Source organism: Prunus mume, linkage group LG3 (genome assembly GCF_029339155.1).
Source record: "Prunus mume cultivar Tortuosa linkage group LG3, ASM2933915v1, whole genome shotgun sequence".
Classification (NCBI taxonomy): Eukaryota; Viridiplantae; Streptophyta; class Magnoliopsida; order Rosales; family Rosaceae; genus Prunus; species Prunus mume.
In genome coordinates, this window is record NC_142700.1 from 9,283,724 (window position 1) to 9,304,477 (window position 20,754).

Consider the following 20,754-nt stretch of genomic DNA (forward strand, 5'->3'; position numbering starts at 1 on the left):
ATTGTGATTTAGAAAATGCATAATTTCGATTATGACATATATATGGTGAAGATTCATTAATCACAACTGGATGAACCATGCACCTAAGTATGGTACTTGTTAGACATGCTCATAATCAAATTGCATAAGCTATAACTCTTCATCTTAAACACAAATCTCTATAAATCATTATATCATCCAAACACAAGTTCGATCCTTCTCTTTTATATCAACGGAGAGTTGATATGAACAAAACAATCAAATTATACACGATGTTTTTCATCAAATCGTTTTTCTTAAAATCACATAAACTTACCTTATTACACATATACACATTTTATACGTATTTTGCTAATCTCATTGTCATATATATGGTATACGATGTAAAAAAAATAGGATTTACCCTTACAAAAATAAACATTACCAAATTACCAACCAATTACCAATGTAAATTTTGGAAGTTAAACCAAAATGTTGACGGTTTGACCTGGAGTATTAAAACGAGACTTTCAGCTCTTTGAGTCACAGTACGGTAACGGTGCCTGCCCATTGGTACTTCAGTCTGCTGGTACTTGAAAGCTAGGGTTTAAGCTCTGCTGTGAAGAGGGGCATATTTTCAACAGTCGGGTAAGCATTCAAGCTCTGTAAACCCTAAATTTGATCCAAAATCATAGTTCTGTATAACCAGAACTCAATGATTTATAAGAGGAAGCTGTGCCCTATAAATTTTTGTAGACTCACCAAAACCCCTACCTTCAGCTCTGCATTTCACGATTTCAATTCACGGAGTCTCTGTACAAATGAACTCAATAGTTGTGGAGGAAGTTTCAGGTTATGGAGCTCTATAACGGGTTTCAATTTAATTTCTCCTAGATTTTCTGTACCAGAAAAACCCAATTTTGTGAGGAGCTCTGGGTTTTCGAGTTCAAATTTCGTTGAAAACCCATTTTCTTTAGGCCCTGGTTTGATTAGAAAATACTCTTCTGGGAAGAACAGGGATGAGTGGACTGAGGAAATTGAGTATTTGGATGAATCAGGCAGTGTAATTTACACTGGAAAAGGTATACGGTCCGTTGAGCCAGGGCTCGATGATCATGTAATGGTGGGTGAGTTGAAGAAGCCTTTTTTGAATGCCTCTGCGATTGCTAAGATTGTTGAGGTTGTGAAGAGGTGGAAATGGGGGCCTGAATTAGAGACCCAATTGGACAAACTCCAGTTTGTACCAAACATGACTCACATTACTCAAGCCTTGAAGGTTATTAAAGATGGTGATGGGGCTTTGACGTTGTTTCGATGGGCTAAGAGGCAGCCTTGGTATTTACCATGTGATGAGTGTTATGTGATATTGTTTGATGGCCTAAACCAAAGTAAGGACTTCGATGGAATTCAATCATTATTTGATGAGATGGTGCAGGATTCAAGTAATAAGGGGGTTTTATCATCTAGCGCATATAACCGTGTCATTCAGTTTTTGGCTAAAGCTGATAAAATGGAGGTGTCGTTTTGTTGCTTTAAGAAGATTCAAGATTCAGGTTTCAAAGTTGATACCCAAACATATAATTCGCTTATAACCCTGTTTTTGAATAAGGGTTTACCTTATAAGGCATTTGAGATATATGAGAGCATGCAAGCTGCAAACTGTTCATTGGATGGATCAACCTATGAGTTAATGGTACCAAACTTGGCAAAATCGGGCCGCCTTGATGCTGCATTTAAGCTCTTCCAAGAAATGAAAGAAAGGAATTTTAAACCCAGCTTTAATGTCTTTGGATCGCTTGTTGATTCAATGGGAAAAGCTGGGAGATTGGACATGTCAATGAAGGTATACATGGAAATGCATGGTTATGGTTTCAGACCATCTGCTCCCATGTATGTTTCTATGATTGAGTCATATGTGAAGGCTGGGAAATTAGATGCTGCCCTTAGGCTTTGGGATGAGATGAAGAAAGCAGGCTTTAGGCCTAACTTTGGGTTATACACAATGATTGTTGAGTCCCATGCAAAGTCAGGGAAACTTGATATTGCAATGGCTACCTTTACAGATATGGAGAGGGTTGGATTTCTACCCACTCCATCTACATATTCGTGTCTATTAGAAATGCATGCTGCCTCAGGACAAGTAGATTCTGCTATGAAGCTGTATAACTCAATGACCAATGCAGGTTTAAGACCAGGTCTAAGTACTTACACCTCCCTTTTGATGCTCTTGGCTAATAAGAAGCTTGTGGATGTGGCTGCCAAAATTTTACTTGAGATGAAGACCATGGGATATTCTGTTGATGTGAGTGCTAGTGATGTTTTGATGGTGTATATAAAGGATGGTTCTGTTGATCTTGCCTTGCGGTGGCTACGTTTCATGGGTTCCTCAGGGATTAGAACAAATAACTTTATAGTCAGACAGTTGTTTGAGTCATGTATGAAGAGTGGTTTGTATGAGTCAGCAAAGCCTCTCCTAGAAACATATGTGAATGCTGCTGCAAAAGTAGACCTCATTCTTTACACATCCATTCTGGCCCATCTTGTCAGATGCCAAGAAGAAGAGAACGAGAGGCATTTGATGTCAATACTTGGTGCCACAAGACATAAGGCACACGCTTTTATGTGTGGACTCTTCACGGGCCCAGAACAGAGGAAACAACCAGTCTTATCTTTTGTGAGGGAATTTTTTCAAGGTATTGATTATGAGTTGGAAGAGGGGCCTGCTAGGTACTTTGTTAATGTTCTCCTGAACTACCTTGTTCTTATGGGGCAGATAAACCGAGCTCGATGTGTTTGGAAAGTTGCCTACGAGAATAAGCTTTTCCCGAAGGCGATAGTTTTTGATCAGCAAATTGCTTGGTCCCTGGACGTTAGGAACTTATCAGTTGGAGCTGCACTAATAGCCGTTGTGCATACTCTCCATAGGTTCAGAAAAAGAATGTTGTATTATGGTGTTGTCCCCAGGAGAATTAAATTGGTCACGGGACCGACTTTGAAGATTGTGGTTGCACAGATTTTGAGCTCGGTGGAATCTCCATTTGAGGTTAGCAAAGTGGTGCTGAGGGCTCCGGGAGACGCTGTCATGGAGTGGTTTAAGAAACCTATTGTTCAACAGTTTCTTCTGAATGAGATTCCATCAAGGTCTGACATCCTCATGCACAAACTGAACACTCTTTTTCCTAGTTCTGCACCTGAATTGAGATCTCTGGCCCCTCCCAAAATGCTCATGACAAGGAAAGCGATGTAAGCATTAAGGAGATTTGAGATTAGGTCCAGGCTACGCACTTGTGAAATGGAAATGTGTAACTTGTTGATTTTTGACCTTTGTCTGAAAATAATGGAACATGTATATAATCTTCAATTTTTTCAGCAAGTTCCTTTTTCTTACTCTTCTGGTTTTTGCTTTGGTTTTTTGAATGGAAATACTTGAAAATTATAGTCTCATATCGGTTGTCAAATTTTGATGTATCATCTATGACATGATTCTTGGTTTGTAGCCGGCTTCCAATTCCCAGTACTCCATGAAAATTTTGGGTTATCTTTCATGCGGAATTGTTTTCTTGGGGGAGCAAGTGATTCCACTAAAACCAACTTAAGTCGTTTTTTTTCAATATATAGCTAAAAACTGAAAGCTGGAATCATTGCCAAAACGAACATGGCATAGCCAAATGCAACTTCTTTGTTTTCTTTTAAGTAATCAAATCCAAATTCCTTGCTTCAAATCTACATCAGCATATCCAAATGCAACTTGTTAGTAATTTACTACAAAAACCAATTAGTCTAACATGCAAAAGATCGATCTTTGCATGACTAGACTAGACAAGGTCATAAGAAGGCAAAAGAAAAGGCAGGCAGATCAACGTTTGGAAAACTGAGGAGCTTTGCGAGCTTTCTTGAGACCCGCCTTCTTCCTTTCAACCACTCTGGAGTCCCTGGTCAGCAGCCCTTCCTTTCTCAGAGGTGCTCTGTGGTCCTCACTCACCTTCAGCAGTGCTCGAGCAATGCCGAGGGATATAGCCTGAGCCTGACCAGAAAGCCCACCGCCGTGAGCCTTCACGAAGACATCATAGCTACTTTCGTATCCCAAAGTACCCAACGGTACTTTGAGATACTGCAGCCACAGTGGGTTGCCTTGAAGATACTCCTGCACAGACGAAAATAGACAAAATTTCATACGTAACTTTGGTGCTTGCTTGTACAGCCAAAAATAATAGTATGCTTTCATGAACAACTCAAATAACTGTTTCATTCACCATCAAGATCATTAAATAAAGTAAAACAATTTCTAATGCTCTTCATAAGAGGTAATTGCCCACAGCTGCACCTCCAAATAAAGAAAGATGTTATCACTGATCGGAAGGACAATCAAACTTAAGAATACAGTGACCATGTCTCTTATTCTTCATTGCCACTAGTGTCCCGGGTTTGCGCCGGGTCTTGGCCTAAGTTCAAAGGGTAGGAGTAGTAGGATTATGTATACCACCATTCTTGATAGGATAAGATATCCTTAAAAAATGCACATAATGGGCTTATCTATTATCCTATCCATGCTTATTTTGAACACCAAACCTGGTATTGGATTAAATCCTAACCCCCACCAAGCTAGGCCTATGGTATTCTATCGTCCAGGTAATGCAACAGAGGGAGTACCAAATCCACAAGCAATTGAGAACTCTGAGATTTTCACCACATTATTGTTCTGCGGGAAATTCAAAAGCTCCAGACATGACATTGTGCATTCTCAATCAATCATTGATTTTCACCATATATGAAATGAAACCCAGACAAGTAAAGATGTACCAGCAATTGTAAAACAGGCATTAAAAAAATTATGCATCCGGATGATGAACATGGAACCAATTCGAAACCCTAACTACACTTAGAGAAGGGGAGAGAGAGAAGACCTTGGCATCCCGATAGTTTATTATGATTTTTCCAGTGCCCTCCTGGAGCACAACGCGAGCGATTGCGCATTTCCGACGACCAGTGCCGATGATCGTCTGAGCTGCAAAGCCACCGGGAAGCCTCGATTTCACGTATTTTTTGAGGTCCGCAGACTGCAGAGCTTCTGGGGGAGCTACCGAGGCAGAGGCGATGATCGGGCGAGGGGTACGCGTAAGGGTTCCACACGACACTGATCTGGATTTGGGAAATGAGACGACGCTAGGGTTCTGAGCTACGTGAGACGAAAATGAGAGAGAAGAGAGTGATGAAGTGAGAGCTAGTATGGGAGCCGCCATTTTTGCCCAAATTTTCTCACACTGTTATGTGGATTTAGTTTTGCCAGCTCTGAGCTGGTGGGAGAGGATAAAGGGATTTTGTGATAACCACGAACAAGAAGGTGCATTAGAAAAAAAACAAAATAAATATATAAAAAAAACAAAAAAAAGACATTAAGCCTTAATTCAACTCTATCAAGTAAAGTTTAATCCAAGGGAGGCTGATTGTCAACACATATATGCCTTCATACCCTCGAAGGATTGTTAAATGTAGTAGGTTACGTCTGCAATTTAATGGAGTAAAAAAGTCGGTGCTTTAAATGTTTAGATTGTTTACTTTCGTAATGTAATGAAATAAAAAAGTCGATGCTTTAGAAGTTTAGCTTGTTTACTTTCGTAATGTAATGAAATAAAAAAAGTCGATGCTTCAGAAGTTTAACATGTTTATTTATCATGAATGATTCCAAAACATGCTTATCTTGTATTTACTAGCTCATTATTTTGGAATGATTTCAATAAAAAAATTTCGTGGATTTTTAAAATTTAAGAATAAGATAAATTAAGGGAGTAGTTGATTCAATTTGAATTCCTTGATTCTTCTATTCAAGTTTCCCGATTCATGACTTTCACCATTCCTGATAAGTAAATATGAAGTTTTTCTTTTTTGGATTGAAAGGCTGTATAGAAATCAGAAGAGACATCCATGTCGTCTTGAAGAGGAGAATCAAGCCAAATTGCCTCTTCCAGCCAATAAAAACTGGATTCTAAATTCAAAGCAAGCTGGGCTAAAGCATGCACAACTTTGTTTGCTTCCCAAGGCCTAAATTGAAAATGTACATTTTGTAAGTTCATTTTGTAAGTTGTAAGGGCTGAGACACCGAGGGTCCAAAGCATGACATCAAGAAAATAAATAATATTTTGAGCAGATTTGGTTATGTCAAGTGTTAAAATCCTATAACCACAAAAAACAGAAGAAATTATTGTTGTTGTGTGGCCCAAAATTATATACTACTTAAAATTCAAGCCCACTTGGCTAAGAGAGACATACAGCCAGACCCTAGAAGAAGTGAAATATATGCACCTGATTGGATCCTCATGCTGCTTTGCATTCTGGGGTTCATGAAATCTGCTGCCAGTAGGTCAACAAGAGCCATGTAAATTAATATCCCAGCTGCAGCAGCATTGAAAATCCATTCAACAATTAGAGCAGTGGGACAATTGCCATTGTAACCGGTTGATATGCCAATACCAATTGCAATCCCTACTGGGGTAGTGAGGGAGAAAAATGTCGCCATATAGTGGCTGCGGATCGAGACTTGAATTTAGCTTGCAAGGCAGTAGAGAAGGAGCTTTATAACTGTAAGTTGAGATCATGATACTTATTATTCTTCCTACTTAGTCCTTGCTAGAGGATGTAGAGTCAAACCTGGGAGATGCAGCCACCATCCCATGCCTTCAAAGAATTGATGGAAAGACAAAGCCACCAGGAGAGGCTTTATTGTTTCAGGGCTTTGGGAAGCACCCAGTGATATTCCAATTATAACTTAGTGCACTAGGATCCCCAGCTCCAAGACATACAAGATGACCATGCAAGCTAAAATTTCAGAAAACAATATTGTTAATAGCTCTTACCACCTCTACGAGCCGAGCCCATCAAAAGAGAGACATGGACACTACCGACCAGGCCACCTGCGTACCGACCTTGCGGTGAACAGACTTGACAGGTAAAGAGGGTCAGTTAAATGCGTGTCTCATCCTCAACCAGGTGTCGCCTTACCATTTCATCTCCAAATTGACAGGTTGGTGATGGAAATGGATCATTTAATGTACCACCCATCCATGTTCGACTGTCACCTCACTTTAAACTCCTGTCAGGCAGCATGGTGATCTGAAGTAGAACATTAAATGTAACTCAGAGTTGGGAAAAGATCTTCTCCGAAAATATCTTGACCTCACATCCTCCCTCCTATAAATACCCCTCACCAATCTTTAGACAAAAGTAATAAATATTTTCACTGTGAAAACCTTATATCCATCTCTCTCCAGTTCAAGTAAGTTTTTGACTTTACCATCGGAGGGGTCTATACTGGGATCAAACCCAATCCACCCTTATTCTAATAGTGTTCCAAGTGTGCAGATCTATTATCAGAGATTACTCACATTACAACAGGCCCAAGCCCCTAGGTGAAGGTCCAGATTATCTACACGAGAAGGATACGCGGTTTACAAATATAAAACTAATGAGATGCTTGCTTTTCTCAATAAAGTTCCTTACTTGGGAAATGACACGATGCCTGATCAATTCTAATTACCTCAATTCTTCAGAGCCATGACCATGATGACCCTGTGTGGCATGTGTGTGGCCATGTACATGATCTGCTGCATGACCATGTACATGATCACCCGTCTCCAATTCATGAACTGTCACTTCACTTGTTTGGACTTTATGTTTGACCTCTGATAGCCCCCAGTTGCCAATGAATCAACCATCAGTGTTCCAATGGCAGATAGCATGGCAACAAAACCAATGAAGGGAAAATTTCCCCATGGGTTTTTTTTGAGGCATCGTGAAGTCAAGTTGTCAAATGCATCTGGTAGTATGTGAATGAACCCAGTTGCAAGAATGACGCCGGCTGCAAAGGCCTTGATCATGAAGAAGATGTCGTTTTTGGGCCTTAGAATTGGGATCTTCTTGCCTAGCAATGGCAAACTGACCCCAACAGCACCAGCAACAAGAATGGAAGCAATGGAAACTAGTTTGTACTTAAGTGCAGCTTCTTTGTTGTGCTTTGTGTCCTCATATTCGCATGTACAGTCTCCAAATACCATAGTAGGAAATAGAAGAATTAGGATTGCTATTATCTTCAGGGTAAATTACTCAAATGGTCCTCAAACTTATACCCGATTTACATTTTGGTCCCTTAATTAAATTATTCGTTCAAATGGTTCATCAACTCTATATTAATCGCTCCACCGATCCTACCATTACATTATGTTAATGTTGCTGTCAAATGTAAGGGTAAAACCGTCCATAATCGTCCTATGTTCCCCAAATAGGTGATAAAGTGGTGATACATAGGTGATATATAGGTGATAAAGTGGTGATAAAAAGAGTGATACATAAGTCAAAAGTCTTATTTACCCCTACAAATGTAGCATGTGCTGCTCACATGACTAAATTTAACAAAAAATATAACGGTAGGACCAAAGCGCCGATTAATAAAGAGTTGGTGGACCATTTGAATGAATAATTTAGTTTATGGACCAAAATGTAAATTGGGTATTTGAGAAAGGTGGAGTTTATTTTTCTGTGGAAAGAGAGAAATGTGCACTGCTGGATAATTTGAGTCACTTTGTTTGCAAAACAAAGAGATGGAAAATTCTGGTGGTTACTCTTAGTCACAACTCACAGAGCACAGGTTGTATGCAGTGCATGTGGCACCAAGAATAGATTGGATTACCTAAACTCCAGTCCCACATGATTCATTTTTGTGTGGAAGATATTTAAATTGTCAGGACTCTGCAGCCACCCCTCAGATTCTGTAGTAGATGGTATTTTCATCCTTACTAACCCATTTTGTCTTACATTTTTGCTGTTTTTTGCTAGTCATCTGGTATTAAAATTTCAAGATAGCTAAAGTTTCACCATGTTGTATTTCTCTAGTTTTGGTGAAGTTGTTGGAATTGGACAATTAGGAGAATGGGGTGTCTCAGCAACTCAACAGTGATGTCATAGATATTCATGATGGGCTTATAAAAAATTAATTATGAGAGAAGGGATGACAGAAAAAAGAAGATTTTTTTTTTCTTCTTCAAATTTGGGTGTCTAAGAGTATCCAAAATAGTGGTGTGTAAATTTGGGGGTATAAAGTCACTTTTAAATCCCCTTTATACATTTGAGGATGTAAATGTGATTTCTGCTCCAATGAGGGAAGATGTAAATTCGATTTTGTCGTTGTTGTTAATCAAATGCAATTAAATCTAGGCCATTGATTTTCAAAAAGAAACAATTTGGACCACTTATTTGGTGACCGATGGAGGCTGTATTCAGCCAATTTGCACTTTGTCTTCCATGTGGCCAGTCACTTTGCTTTTTCTGGAGAGTATCCTTCTACTTGCGCGTAAATGGAGAGTGGAATCACCTTTTCAGCTGCTCTTCTCTCTCCTCTCTCCTCATTTCTTGCTTGTGAGGTCAGCAAAATGAGTATAAAAATAAATGTAAATTAGCATCTTTTTATACACATCCCGTGACCAATGTAAATTTACAAGCCTTTACATCCTCTCATTGCAGCAACTTCCAGTGACAATAGATGTGAGTTTAGCATACATTCATCTTTACACGCTACCATTGTGGATGCTTGAAACAACTAAAAAAATACTCACATTCAAGCATACCATGTAAGAAGCCTGCAAGATGAAGACAGAATGTAGTCATCCAAACATATTGATCAAGGAAGTTTGGCTTAGATTTCATCAATTTGGGGCTTGGATTAAGATTGTCAACCCAATAATGTCGACATATTATGTCTTCATCTTTGTAGTATTATTATAATTATGTGCCTTTTGGTGGAGACATGCACACATCTTGCAGCTATATGCATTATTGAATATTTAATGCGACTCTTGATCCATTGATGAATGAATAGAACCGTTCTTCATGAATATTCAATTCACCGGACCTATAGTTAAGGAAGTGTGATACTCTAACATAATTGTCAACTCCTAAAAGCTTTTTGAACGATGCCTCGCCCCAACGAGAAAAACTTGTCTACGCCATAAAACGAATCGACAGTGTCACATTTACCATATCACATGAGTGGCACATGACTAAAGTGTTAATTCCTTAAAGCCATAACATGTTTAACACTAACCTGAGTCTGACATGGTGCTGGCGCAAGAGCTGGATGATCTTTGGAACAGTTGGCGTGCAAGGTATAGAAGTTCTTCTCCTGAGAATCCGATCCTTATAGCTATAACTCTGATGGGTGAATTTCTGTTTAGCTGTGTTGTGTTATTCGGATCTAGGAGGGAGCCTTCTATTTATATGCATCTCTCTAAGTGTCTTGCCCATCAAGAAACACTTAGAGATATCCTTCATGCTATAGGATTAATCCATTCCAATCCTTGTAGAACTAGGAACCCTTAAGCCTTCATTATCCTTATTGAACACTTTGTTTGAGGCTTGCCTAATCGAGATAGGTTTTGAGTTCCTAATAAACAATAAGTCTTTGTAATCCTAAGTTGATTAGAAGATCACTTTAGTAGGTTTAATGTAATAAACCTTCTTACATTCTCCCACTTGATCAAATAATCAATTTAGACTTATTGTTCATTACTTAATGGCCATGTGGAACTCAAAATTCTCTTGTTCCTTTTATCAAGCCACTGTCATTTTGAAAAATTCATAAAGGACTATCAAGTACATGGATATATAACATCCAAGACTTTTATAATCACATACATGAATCTGCAAAACACATAAGGCTTCCAACTGGATTGAAAAACAAGAACTGTTTTTTTTGGTGTTGTATGTGTGACAAAACTGAACAGTTCTTTGCCCACCCTTCAAAACTACCAAGGTTTGAACAATCTTTAATGACTCATTCATAGATTCAAACTGTAAACATAATGTTGACATGATTACAGTTTGGCCTTTGTTCTATTCATCATCCATAAATAGCAAATGCAGAACATTGTATAAAAGTAATTCAATTAAATCTGCAAAATAAAACTGTCTAGATAAAACTAGTTAACAAAATCAAATTAAAACATAACTGTAAGAACTCTAGCTCCCACGACTCCCACTGACTTTAGGCATCAAAACTGAATTGCAATCCCATGCTTGCCACATGCCTGTGAAAAACATGATTAGGCAACCCTTTATTCAAAGGATCTGCAATCATAAAATCTGTGCCAATGTGACTTAGAGCAGTCTCTCCATCTCGAATCTTTTCCTTCGCAGATAAGAACTTTAAATGCAAATGCCTCATTCCATTTGATCTCTTATTTCCTTGTGCAAAATATACTGCCGCAGTATTGTCATTCCATAACTGAATCGGTTTCTGTATTGAATCCACAATTCTTAGCATAGACATGAAATTTTTAAGCCACATTGCCATTGAAGTAACTTCATAAACTGCTAAGAATTCTGCTTGCATAGTGGAGGTTGACACATACTGCTGTTTCATGCTCTTCCATGCCACTGCAGCACCTGCAAATAGAAAAACAACTCCTGATGTGCATTTCTTAGTATCTTGGCATCCTGCAAAGTCTGCGTCTGCATATCCTTCCAGCTGCAAATTTTCAACCTTTCTATAGACCAGTTTGTACTCTTTAGTTCTCTGCAAATATCTTAATACTTTCTTGCCTGCAATCCAATGTGCTTGACCTGGATTAGACTGAAATCTGCCAAGAACACTTATGCAGAATGCCAAGTCTGGTCTAGTGCAGACTTGTGCATACATCAAGCTTCCTACTAGTGATGCATAGGGCTTGTCCTTCATCTCCAATCTCTCTTGCTCAGTCTTAGGAGATTGTTCACTGCTCAATTTATCCCCTTTTGAGAAGGGAACATCACATCCTGTACAGTTTCCCATGTTGAACCTTCTAAGCACTTTCTCAATATATGCCTTCTGACATAAGCCGATCATTTTCCTTTCTCTGTCCCTGCTGATTTCTATTCCAAGAACATAGTTTGCCTCTCCCAAATCACTCATATCAAAGTGATCGGACAACATCCTTTTAGTGTCATGTAACATGGACAGATTGCTACTTGCTAGCAGAATGTCATCCACATATAGCAGCATGAGGATGAAATTCCTTCCATTGAATTTCATATAGATGCATTCATCCAATGGATTATCAATGAAGCCTTGAGACTTAACAACTTCATCAAACTTGAGATACCATTGTCTTGATGCCTGTTTTAGACCATATATTGATTTCTGCACTTGCACACTAAATTCTCTTCCCCTTTTGAGCCAAAACCATCCATGTTTCATATATATTTCTTCAATCAGTTTTCCATTTAGGAAAGCTGTCTTAACGTCCATCTGATGAAGATGCAGATCAAAATGAGCAACCAAAGCCATTATGACTCTAAATGAATCTTTAGTTGATACAGGGGAGAAAGTTTCATTGTAATCAACTCCCTCTTCTTGTGTGTAACCTTTTGCCACTAATCTGGCTTTATACCTGTCTATTTGTCCTTGTGCATTCCTTTTGGTTTTATAAACCCACTTGCATCCTATAGGTTTGCATCCTAATGGCAAATTAACTAGTTTCCATACTCCATTTTTGCTCATTGATTCTAGTTCAGATTCCATGGCTGCAGACCACTGTGAACTTTTGTCACTTTCCATGGCCTGCTTGAAAGTTGCAGGGTCTTCCTCAGTATTGATGTCATGCTCTGATTCTTGCAGGTAAACAAAGTAGTCATTTGACAAGGCTGGCCTTTTAGGTCTCTGTGATCTCCTGAGCTGTAAATCTGGAGCCATTCTGGCTGATCTGGAGCCAGTTCTGGCTGGTTTTCTTCCAAGGCATCAAAAGGTAAGATAGTGACTTCTCTTGTTTGGTTTTCAGCTGCAGTTTCCTTAGTTTCCAAAACTTCATCAAAAACAAAATCTGTTTCATCTAATCCTTCCTCCTCTTCTTCAATAAAAATTGCTCTCTGTGTTTCCACAAATCTAGTGTTATTTTTAGGACAATAAAACCTATAACCTTTTGTCCTATCTGGATATCCTATGAAGAAACAGCTCACTGTTTTGGAATCAAGTTTATTCTGCATAGGATTGTATAGCTTTGCCTCTGCCTTGCATTCCCCAGGTCCTTAGATGAGCCAAGCTAGGCTTTCTTTTACACCAGATTTCGTAGGGTATGTTGTTTGTAGCTTTGGTGGGAATTCTGTTGGCAAGGTAGTTTGCAGTTTTTAAAGCTTCTCCCCATAGAAAAGTAGGAAGCTTTGCACAACACATCATGCTTCTCACCATCTCTATTAAGGTTCTATTTTTTCTTTCTGAAACACCATTCTGCTGCGGTGTTCCAGGATTTGTATATTGTGCAACAATGCCCTCTTGCTGTAGGAAGTTTGCAAAAGGTCCTGGATTTCTTCCTTTTTCTGTGAACTTGCCATAGAACTCTCCACCCCTATCTGATCTTACAACTTTTATCTTAGAATCCAGCTGGTTTTCCACTTCTGCCTTGTAGATTTTAAACATTTCCAGTGCTTTGGATTTTTCTGTTATCAGATACACATATCCATATCTTGAAAAATCATCTGTAAAAGTAATAAAATAACTGAAACCATCATGTGTATTAACTGGAAAAGGTCCGCAGATATCTGTGTGTATTATCTCAAGTAGTTTCTCACTTCTTATTGCCCCTTTCTTTCTGAGATTTGTTAGCTTTCCTTTTGCACATTCAATGCATGTTTTATCTTGTTCATGGTGATTAAGTGGTGGGAGAATTGATTCTTTGCTTAGGAGATTCATTCTTTCTTTTGAGACATGTCCAAGTCTCTTATGCCATAGTGTGAAAGATTCTGCATTACAAGGCTGTTTTGAACTTAACACATTTATCATCTCTGTACTTTGATTTGGTAATTTGCAGTTCAAACGAAACATTCCATCGATCAATAATCCATTACCAATAAAACTTGTACTTCTGAAAATGGAGAAACCAGACTCATCAAACTCAAACTGTAAGTTTAATTTTACAAGCTTGCTAGCTGATAACAAATTCCTTGTCATAGAAGGAACATAAATGACATCAACTAATTCCAAAATAAAACCTGACTCCAACTCAAGACTAGCTAAACCAACAAAATCTACTCTAACTCTTTCTCCATTTCCCACGAACACCTTCAAGTCATCCTTGTTTGGCACCCTCTTTGTTTTGAATCCTGCAAAGAGTTAGTCACATGAACTTGTTGCACCACTGTCTAACCACCATGAATTAGATAAAACTTCAACTGTATTAGATTCATAAATCACAGAGACATTTTCATGCTTACCTTTTCCCTTTTGTTTGTCCAACCAGCGCTTGTATCTTCTGCAATCTCTCTTTAAATGTCCAAATTTCTTGCAGAAGAAACACTTCAAACCTACTGGACCCGTGCCCTTTGCAGACTCATCTTTCCTTTGCTGCTTATCTGTGTTCTTGTTTTTGGTCCATTCCTTTGGTTTAAACTTAGTATCCTGCACCAAATACACTTGTTCTTTTCCTTTGTCCTTTCTGATACTTTGTTCTTCCTGCACACATATACCTATCAAATCAGCAACTGACCATATCTCCTTCTGAGCAATATAAGTAGTTTTCAGTTGTCTAAAAATGCTAGGTAGAGAATTAATAGCAAAGTGCACCATCATGGTTTCATCCACATGGACTTTTAGAGCCTTCAGCTTGTTTCCTATCTCAACCATGTTCAGAATATGAGTTCTTATGCAGCCTTCTCCATTGTATTTCATATCTGTCAGCTGGCTCATGAGTGTACCAATTTCAGCTTTCTTGGATCCTTGGAAGTTTTCTGCAATAGCTTCCATGAATAGCTTAGCACTCTCAGTTTCAATAATACCGCCTCTGACCTCTTCTGAAATAGACCTCCTCATGATCAGAATTGCCATTTTGTTGGCCTTAATCCACTTTGCATATTTAGTCTTAGTCTCAGCAGATGCATCAATCGCAGGTACTGATAGAGCTTCATCAGTAAGAACCATCTCATAATCCAGAAGTCCAAGAGCAATTTCCACATCTTCTCTCCATTTCTTATAATTTGAGCCAGTGAGAGTTCGAATCGAGTTATGATTGACTGTACATGTTTAAAACAAGATAAGCACTTTATATATAAATTTCCCCAGAACTTTAATCAAACATACTTAATCACATCTTTGGACAATGATTCAAGCATGCTTATTGACACTGGAAAACGAGTAGATGTGGATTTCCTGAGCAAAAGATCTTCTACATCTTTAGACAGAAGAAAACCTTTCACTAATCCATATCTATCCATGTTCCATGTCGATCCACCATGATGCAAGACATATCAACTGCTGACATCTTTGGACAGAAAGCCTTTCGACATGTTTTGCATCATGGTGCAAATTCTGATCATAAACCTTGAATATAGTGATCATGCAATGGTTGAGTCGCTTTGGCTTACTCAATCACGGCACAAGAACTGTAAGCAATGATCTGTAGAAAACTTTAAGAACATGATAAAGTTCATACTTTATACTGTTATCATGTTCATACTTTATAACTTGAAACTGTCAGTTATTTATTCTCAATTTTCCTGCACGAGTTTTGTTAGGTATAACATGATATAACTTAAGCTCTGATACCACATGTTAATTCCTTAAAGCCATAACATGTTTAACACTAACCTGAGTCTGACATGGTGCTGGCGCAAGAGCTGGATGATCTTTGGAACAGATTGGCAGTGCAAGGTATAGAAGTTCTTCTCCTGAGAATCCGATCCTTATAGCTATAACTCTGATGGGTGAATTTCTGTTTAGCTGTGTTGTGTTATTCGGATCTAGGATGGAGCCTTCTATTTATATGCATCTCTCTAAGTGTCTTGCCCATCAAGAAACACTTAGAGATATCCTTCATGCTATAGGATTAATCCATTCCAATCCTTGTAGAACTAGGAACCCTTAAGCCTTCATTATCCTTATTGAACACTGTTTGAGGCTTGCCTAATCGAGATAGGTTTTGAGTTCCTAATAAACAATAAGTCTTTGTAATCCTAAGTTGATTAGAAGATCACTTTAGTAGGTTTAATGTAATAAACCTTCTTACATAAAGTAGCCGTGTTATTAAAGTGATCCCTCATTTCCACTTCAATTTGGCTTGAATTCATGATACATCTCTTTGTCACAAATGTTTAGACTTTTGCAGACGAACAGCTTAATGTCACCAACACTTATAACACTCTTAACTAGTAATGCAATCACACACTTGTATATTTTATTTTATCAAGTTTCTGATATGGTATTTTTACAATCCTTAACATGCTCCTCACGTGTGACAACCACATAGTGGGCCACATCTAGATAGGCCGAAGTCCAAATATAGAAGCATTGGGACGACCCTAGCACGCTAGAAGTGTCATTGGCCTACAGGCCTACAATAGAGAAAGGGGAAGACTCTAAAAGATGATAACCCATACTAGAGTTTTAGCCTATGTGAGACTAAACAAAGAATAAACGTGATAATCTTACCTTTAATCAATGAAACATCGTGATAGAGTCAAATTCCACTTTAATTCTTGGAATACCTTCATTCCAAGCAAGGATTAAAGCCCTAAAAACACCTCACAACTCTGCTTCAAGGATTATGACACGCCCTTAATTAACAAACCACACTTTAATATGTAATAGGAACCTCAAGCCCACTTGGCTATGACAGACATACAACCAGTCCCTAGAAGAAGTGAAATATATGCTCCTAATTGAATCTTCAAATTGCTTTGCAGTCTAGGGTTCATGAAATCAGCTGCCAGTAGGTCAACAAGAGCCATGTAAATCAAAATCCCAGCTGCAGCAGCATTGAAAGTCCCTTCAACAATTAGAGCAGTGGGACTGCTTTCATTGTAAACGGTTGATATGCCAATGCCAATTGCAATCCCCACTGGGGTTGTGAGTGAGAAAAATGCAGCCATGATCGCTGCAGACCGAGACTTGAATTTAGCCTGCAAAGCAGTGGAGAAGGAGCTTAATGATTGTAAGTGAGATCATGATGATAGTGTAGATATAGATCAGAATGCAATTGTGACAAATAGAGAAATCCTTTTATGATCAAGAGAATGCACTGTACATAACAAGTCAAGAGAATTTCCTTTTAAAACACCGACTTCCTACTTGGTCCTTACTAGAGGCTGCAGAGTCAAACCTGGGAGATGCAGCCACCAAGTCCCACGCCCTCAAAGAATTGATGGAAAGACAGAGCCACCATGAGAGGCTTTATTGTTTCAGGGCTTGGGGAAGCACCCAATGATATTCCAATTATAACTGAGTGCACTAGGATCCCCAGCTCCAAGACCTACAAGATGACCATGCAAGCTAAAATTTCAGTGAACAAAATAAATAGTAATGAGATGCTTGCTTTTCTCAGTAAAGTTCCTTACTTGCGAAATGACACGGTGCCTGATTAATTCTGATGACATCAATTCTTCAGAGCCATGAGCATGACTCTGTGTGGCATGTGTGTGGCCATGTACATGATCTGCTGCATGACCATGTACATGATCACCCGTCTCCAATTCATGAACTGTCACTTGGTTGGACTTTATGTTTGACCTCTGATAGTACCCGGTTGCCAATGAATCAACCATCAGTGTTCCAATGGCAGATAGCATGGCAACAAAACCAGTGAAGGGAAATTTTCCCCATGGATTTTCTTTAAGACATGGTGAGGTCAAGTTGTCAAATGCATCTGGTAGTATGTGAATGAACCCAGTTGCTAGAATCACGCCGGCTGCGAAGGCCTTGATCATGAAGAAGATGTCGTTTTCGGGTCTTAGAGTTGGGATTTTCTTGCCCAGCAATGGTAGACTGACCCCAACAGCACCAGCAACAAGGATGGAAGCTATGGAACCTAGTTTGTACTTGAGTGCAGCTTCTTTGTTGTGCTCTGTGTCCTCAGATTCACATGTACAGTCTCCAAATACCATAGTGGGAAAAAGAAAAATTAGGATGGATATTATCTTTAACATGTTGAAAGAGGGAGCTAATTGAAAAGTGAACATGGTTTGAGATGTGGCAAAGGGTGAGGGAAAGAAAGGAGGGAAAATATATATAGAGAGAGAGAGAGCTTTTGGGCCTTTTGAGAAGTGCAGCTTAGTCTTATGTGGAAAGAGAGAAATGTGCACTGCTGGATGATTTGAGACACTTTGTTAGCAGAACAAAGAGATGCAAAAATAACTTTTGAGTCAAAACTTATAAAGGACAGGTTGTATGCAGTGCATGTGGCACTAAGAATAGGCTGGATAGCCCAAACTCCAAAATCTGACATGGTTCATTTTTGTGTGGTAACGTTTTAAATTGTCAGGATTCTGCAGGCACCCCCCAGATACTGTTTAAATGGATAGTAATCAAAATGGCGCTAAATCTGCACAAAATCAGCCACTCCAATTGCTATGATTTACTTTCTTTTTATTGTGATATTGTAATTCCATGTAATTATAGGTAATTGTAATCCCATGTAATTACAGATCATCCAATTTCAAACCTAAGTGAATATCTGACAGATAGTGAATGATAATTTCATCCTTACTAGCCCATTTTGTCTTACATTTTTTCTGTTTCTGCTAATGATCTGGTATTTCATTTCAAGATAGCTAAAGTTTTACCATGTCTTATTTCTCCAAAGTTGGGTGGAGTTTTGGGAATTGGGCAGGCTGTTTGAGTAATTCAACATTGAGGTCATAGAGATCCATATGAGGATCATATAAAAAATTGATTTTGAGAGAAGGGATCACAAGAAAAAAAAAGGGTATGAAATTTGGGTGTTTGAGACAGCTAAGAAAAAGACTCATATCATATTCAAGCATGCAGAAGCCTAGGAAGTGAAGACAGAATGTTGTCATCCAAACACATTGATCAAGGGAGTTTGGCTTAGATTTCATCGATTTGGGGCATGGATTAAGATGGTCAACCCAATAATGTCGATATTATGTCTTCATCTTTTAGTATACTTTCCATGTCCTTTTTAGTGATTAATTAACTGGGTTTTGGTTTAGACATGCATACATCTTGCAGCTATATGCAATATTTTAATATGACTCTGTATTCATTGATGACGACGTAAGAAACGAGAAAAACTTATTTATACCAAGAATACCATTGTGGTGTTATTTTGAGCAAATCACTAACTAATTATCGTGTATTTTAACTTTCTGACATGGCAACGAATCAATGAGTGATAGGCTTGAGATATCTATATGTCAATAGAAGCCTTCTTCATGACTATTCAATTCAATAAACCAAGAGAGAATAAGCAACTACTACTAAAAGCTTTCTGAGGAATGGGTTTTCACTTTTCAATGCTGAGACTAGGAAAGCAGAGAAAAGAGCAACTGCTGAAGTGAATTCTTTTTTTTTTTTTTTGGTAACAAAGAGGGCTAAGCCCAAACAACAACTAAACATAAATCAATTTAGACCTTAAAAGGCCATCCCTGTCTTCTTGGAGAACACCGGTAATACCACCAGGAGGCAAAATAAAGCAGTGAATACCCATTTCCATCTCATGCCGCATTTTGGCCAGAGAGTCAGCACCAAAATTAACCTCCCTAAAAACATAAAAGATGTTGCAGTCTCAGGAACTCTTCCAATAGACTTTGCACATGTTTAGCAAAGTAAGGAGGGGGTGATTCGGCTCCAACTTAGCATTCAAAAGGTGCAAGACAATAGTAGAATCAGTTTCAACAGTAAGCTTTGTCACTTGCAACCTTTGAGCTAGTTTTAGACCATGATACAACTCCCACAGTTCAGCCATCAAAATCTCCCCATAACCCAAATTAGCTGAAAAACCTGCCACCCACTCACCAGCAGAATTACGAATAAGGTGAATCTTCATATGTGAGCTTAGTAGCCTACACTCAGATACAAACATCAGTACATCCTGCTCTTAACAAAATTTCTTTTGATTTCGATTTTTCTTTCTATTGTTTTGTTTCTTTAAAACTAAACAGAATAAATAATAAAAAACAATTATTTAAAAAAAAAAAACATAGAAAAGAAAAAGAAAGTCAGCTAGCCACCTATGTCAAGAGGGCTGGGGCCTCCATGATGGAAGCTAAGCTCGCCGCATGGATTGCCACGCCCATCTCGGCAGACCATTTCATATTAAAAAAACTAAAAAAACACATTTTATATATTCTACGCCTTATGAACACCACAAAATAATATTTTTTTGTTGGTCTCTCAAAAAAAAAAAAAAAAAAATTTGTTGTTGGAGATTTTGTGAAAAGTTTAGCAGTTGACTTGATTGGTGGGCAAAAAAATTGTCCGCAATGTTAAATCCGAACAAACCAAATCAATCCGAATTTTTTATTTATCTTATTTTAAATAACTATAATTTTTGTTGAACTGAACCAAATCGTAATAAGTTTAGGCAATTCAACTTATCTAAATCTAAGCTAAACTAAACCGCTTATATAATTTCTTCTTAACTTGGGATTTTCTTGGTGGTTATTATCATCTACTATTATGTTTCGTAACATGCATCAATGATTTGATGTTATCTTTCTTCCCAAATTTCTCTATCTTAAAAAAAAGAAAAAGCCACTATATGGAATGTCTTGGTTTTGTTACCCAAACAGAACCAACATGAACCGTTATGTAACATTGGTTTGGATGCACATGCACCTTGAGATTTAAACCAAACCAAATTTACAAACAACCCAAGTATAAGGGACTTGTAGCTTAAATTGATAAGAACATTTATCCATTTACTTAGGTTTAGGTTCGATTCTCCATCTTTTCTAATATCACTTATATAAACAAGGCTTATTTACTGTTTCATCCCTTAAAATGGACTCTCGGTCTCACTTTACCTCATTAAACTAAAATTTTCTCAC

General features: G+C 38.2%; 5 protein-coding genes across 5 annotated transcripts; 1 reads left to right on the plus strand and 4 right to left on the minus strand.

Annotated features, from left to right (window-relative positions):
- Nucleotides 1-497: 497 nt before the first annotated feature.
- EMB2217 (Pentatricopeptide repeat (PPR) superfamily protein) lies at nt 498-3,331 on the plus strand. The gene has a single exon (XM_008227827.3). It carries the CDS (start codon nt 674-676, stop codon nt 3,203-3,205), a length of 2,532 nt encoding a protein of 843 aa, XP_008226049.2. The 5' UTR covers nt 498-673; the 3' UTR covers nt 3,206-3,331.
- A 288-nt stretch (nt 3,332-3,619) lies between these two features.
- Nucleotides 3,620-5,315, minus strand: RPS9 (ribosomal protein S9). The gene is made up of 2 exons (XM_008227829.3): nt 4,863-5,315; nt 3,620-4,102 (listed from the first exon to the last, which is right to left on the minus strand). The coding sequence occupies exons 1-2, from the start codon at nt 5,196-5,198 to the stop codon at nt 3,815-3,817; spliced, it is 624 nt and encodes a 207-aa protein (XP_008226051.2). The 5' UTR covers nt 5,199-5,315; the 3' UTR covers nt 3,620-3,814.
- An 8,630-nt stretch (nt 5,316-13,945) lies between these two features.
- On the minus strand, nt 13,946-15,613 carry LOC148918659 (uncharacterized). The gene is made up of 3 exons (XM_089047743.1): nt 15,557-15,613; nt 14,188-14,982; nt 13,946-14,062 (listed from the first exon to the last, which is right to left on the minus strand). The coding sequence occupies exons 1-3, from the start codon at nt 15,567-15,569 to the stop codon at nt 14,043-14,045; spliced, it is 828 nt and encodes a 275-aa protein (XP_088903869.1). The 5' UTR covers nt 15,570-15,613; the 3' UTR covers nt 13,946-14,042.
- Nucleotides 15,614-16,367: 754 nt separating this feature from the next.
- Nucleotides 16,368-17,977, minus strand: LOC103325650 (zinc transporter 1-like). Its single transcript, XM_008227830.3, has 3 exons — nt 17,302-17,977; nt 17,067-17,216; nt 16,368-16,866 (listed from the first exon to the last, which is right to left on the minus strand). Exons 1-3 carry the CDS (start codon nt 17,920-17,922, stop codon nt 16,561-16,563), a joined length of 1,077 nt encoding a protein of 358 aa, XP_008226052.3. The 5' UTR covers nt 17,923-17,977; the 3' UTR covers nt 16,368-16,560.
- A 1,336-nt stretch (nt 17,978-19,313) lies between these two features.
- On the minus strand, nt 19,314-19,751 carry LOC148918660 (uncharacterized). The gene is made up of 2 exons (XM_089048674.1): nt 19,558-19,751; nt 19,314-19,464 (listed from the first exon to the last, which is right to left on the minus strand). The coding sequence occupies exons 1-2, from the start codon at nt 19,749-19,751 to the stop codon at nt 19,314-19,316; spliced, it is 345 nt and encodes a 114-aa protein (XP_088904800.1).
- Nucleotides 19,752-20,754: the final 1,003 nt, after the last annotated feature.

Coding starts and splice junctions, on each gene's coding strand:
- EMB2217 (XM_008227827.3), top strand. CDS start 674: ATGATTTATAAGAGGAAGCTGTGCCCTATAAATTTTTGTAGACTCACC.
- RPS9 (XM_008227829.3), bottom strand. CDS start 5,198: ATGGCGGCTCCCATACTAGCTCTCACTTCATCACTCTCTTCTCTCTCA. Junction 4,103..4,862: donor TAAACTATCGGGATGCCAAG/GTCTTCTCTCTC, acceptor TCGTCTGTGCAG/GAGTATCTTCAAGGCAACCC.
- LOC148918659 (XM_089047743.1), bottom strand. Junction 14,063..14,187: donor GGACAAACAAAAGGGAAAAG/GTAAGCATGAAA, acceptor TTCAAAACAAAG/AGGGTGCCAAACAAGGATGA.
- LOC103325650 (XM_008227830.3), bottom strand. CDS start 17,922: ATGTTCACTTTTCAATTAGCTCCCTCTTTCAACATGTTAAAGATAATA. Junction 17,217..17,301: donor GGCACCGTGTCATTTCGCAA/GTAAGGAACTTT, acceptor GTCATCTTGTAG/GTCTTGGAGCTGGGGATCCT. Junction 16,867..17,066: donor TTGGTGGCTGCATCTCCCAG/GTTTGACTCTGC, acceptor ACTGCTTTGCAG/GCTAAATTCAAGTCTCGGTC.
- LOC148918660 (XM_089048674.1), bottom strand. CDS start 19,751: ATGAAGATTCACCTTATTCGTAATTCTGCTGGTGAGTGGGTGGCAGGT. Junction 19,465..19,557: donor TTGCACCTTTTGAATGCTAA/GTTGGAGCCGAA, acceptor TTATGTTTTTAG/GGAGGTTAATTTTGGTGCTG.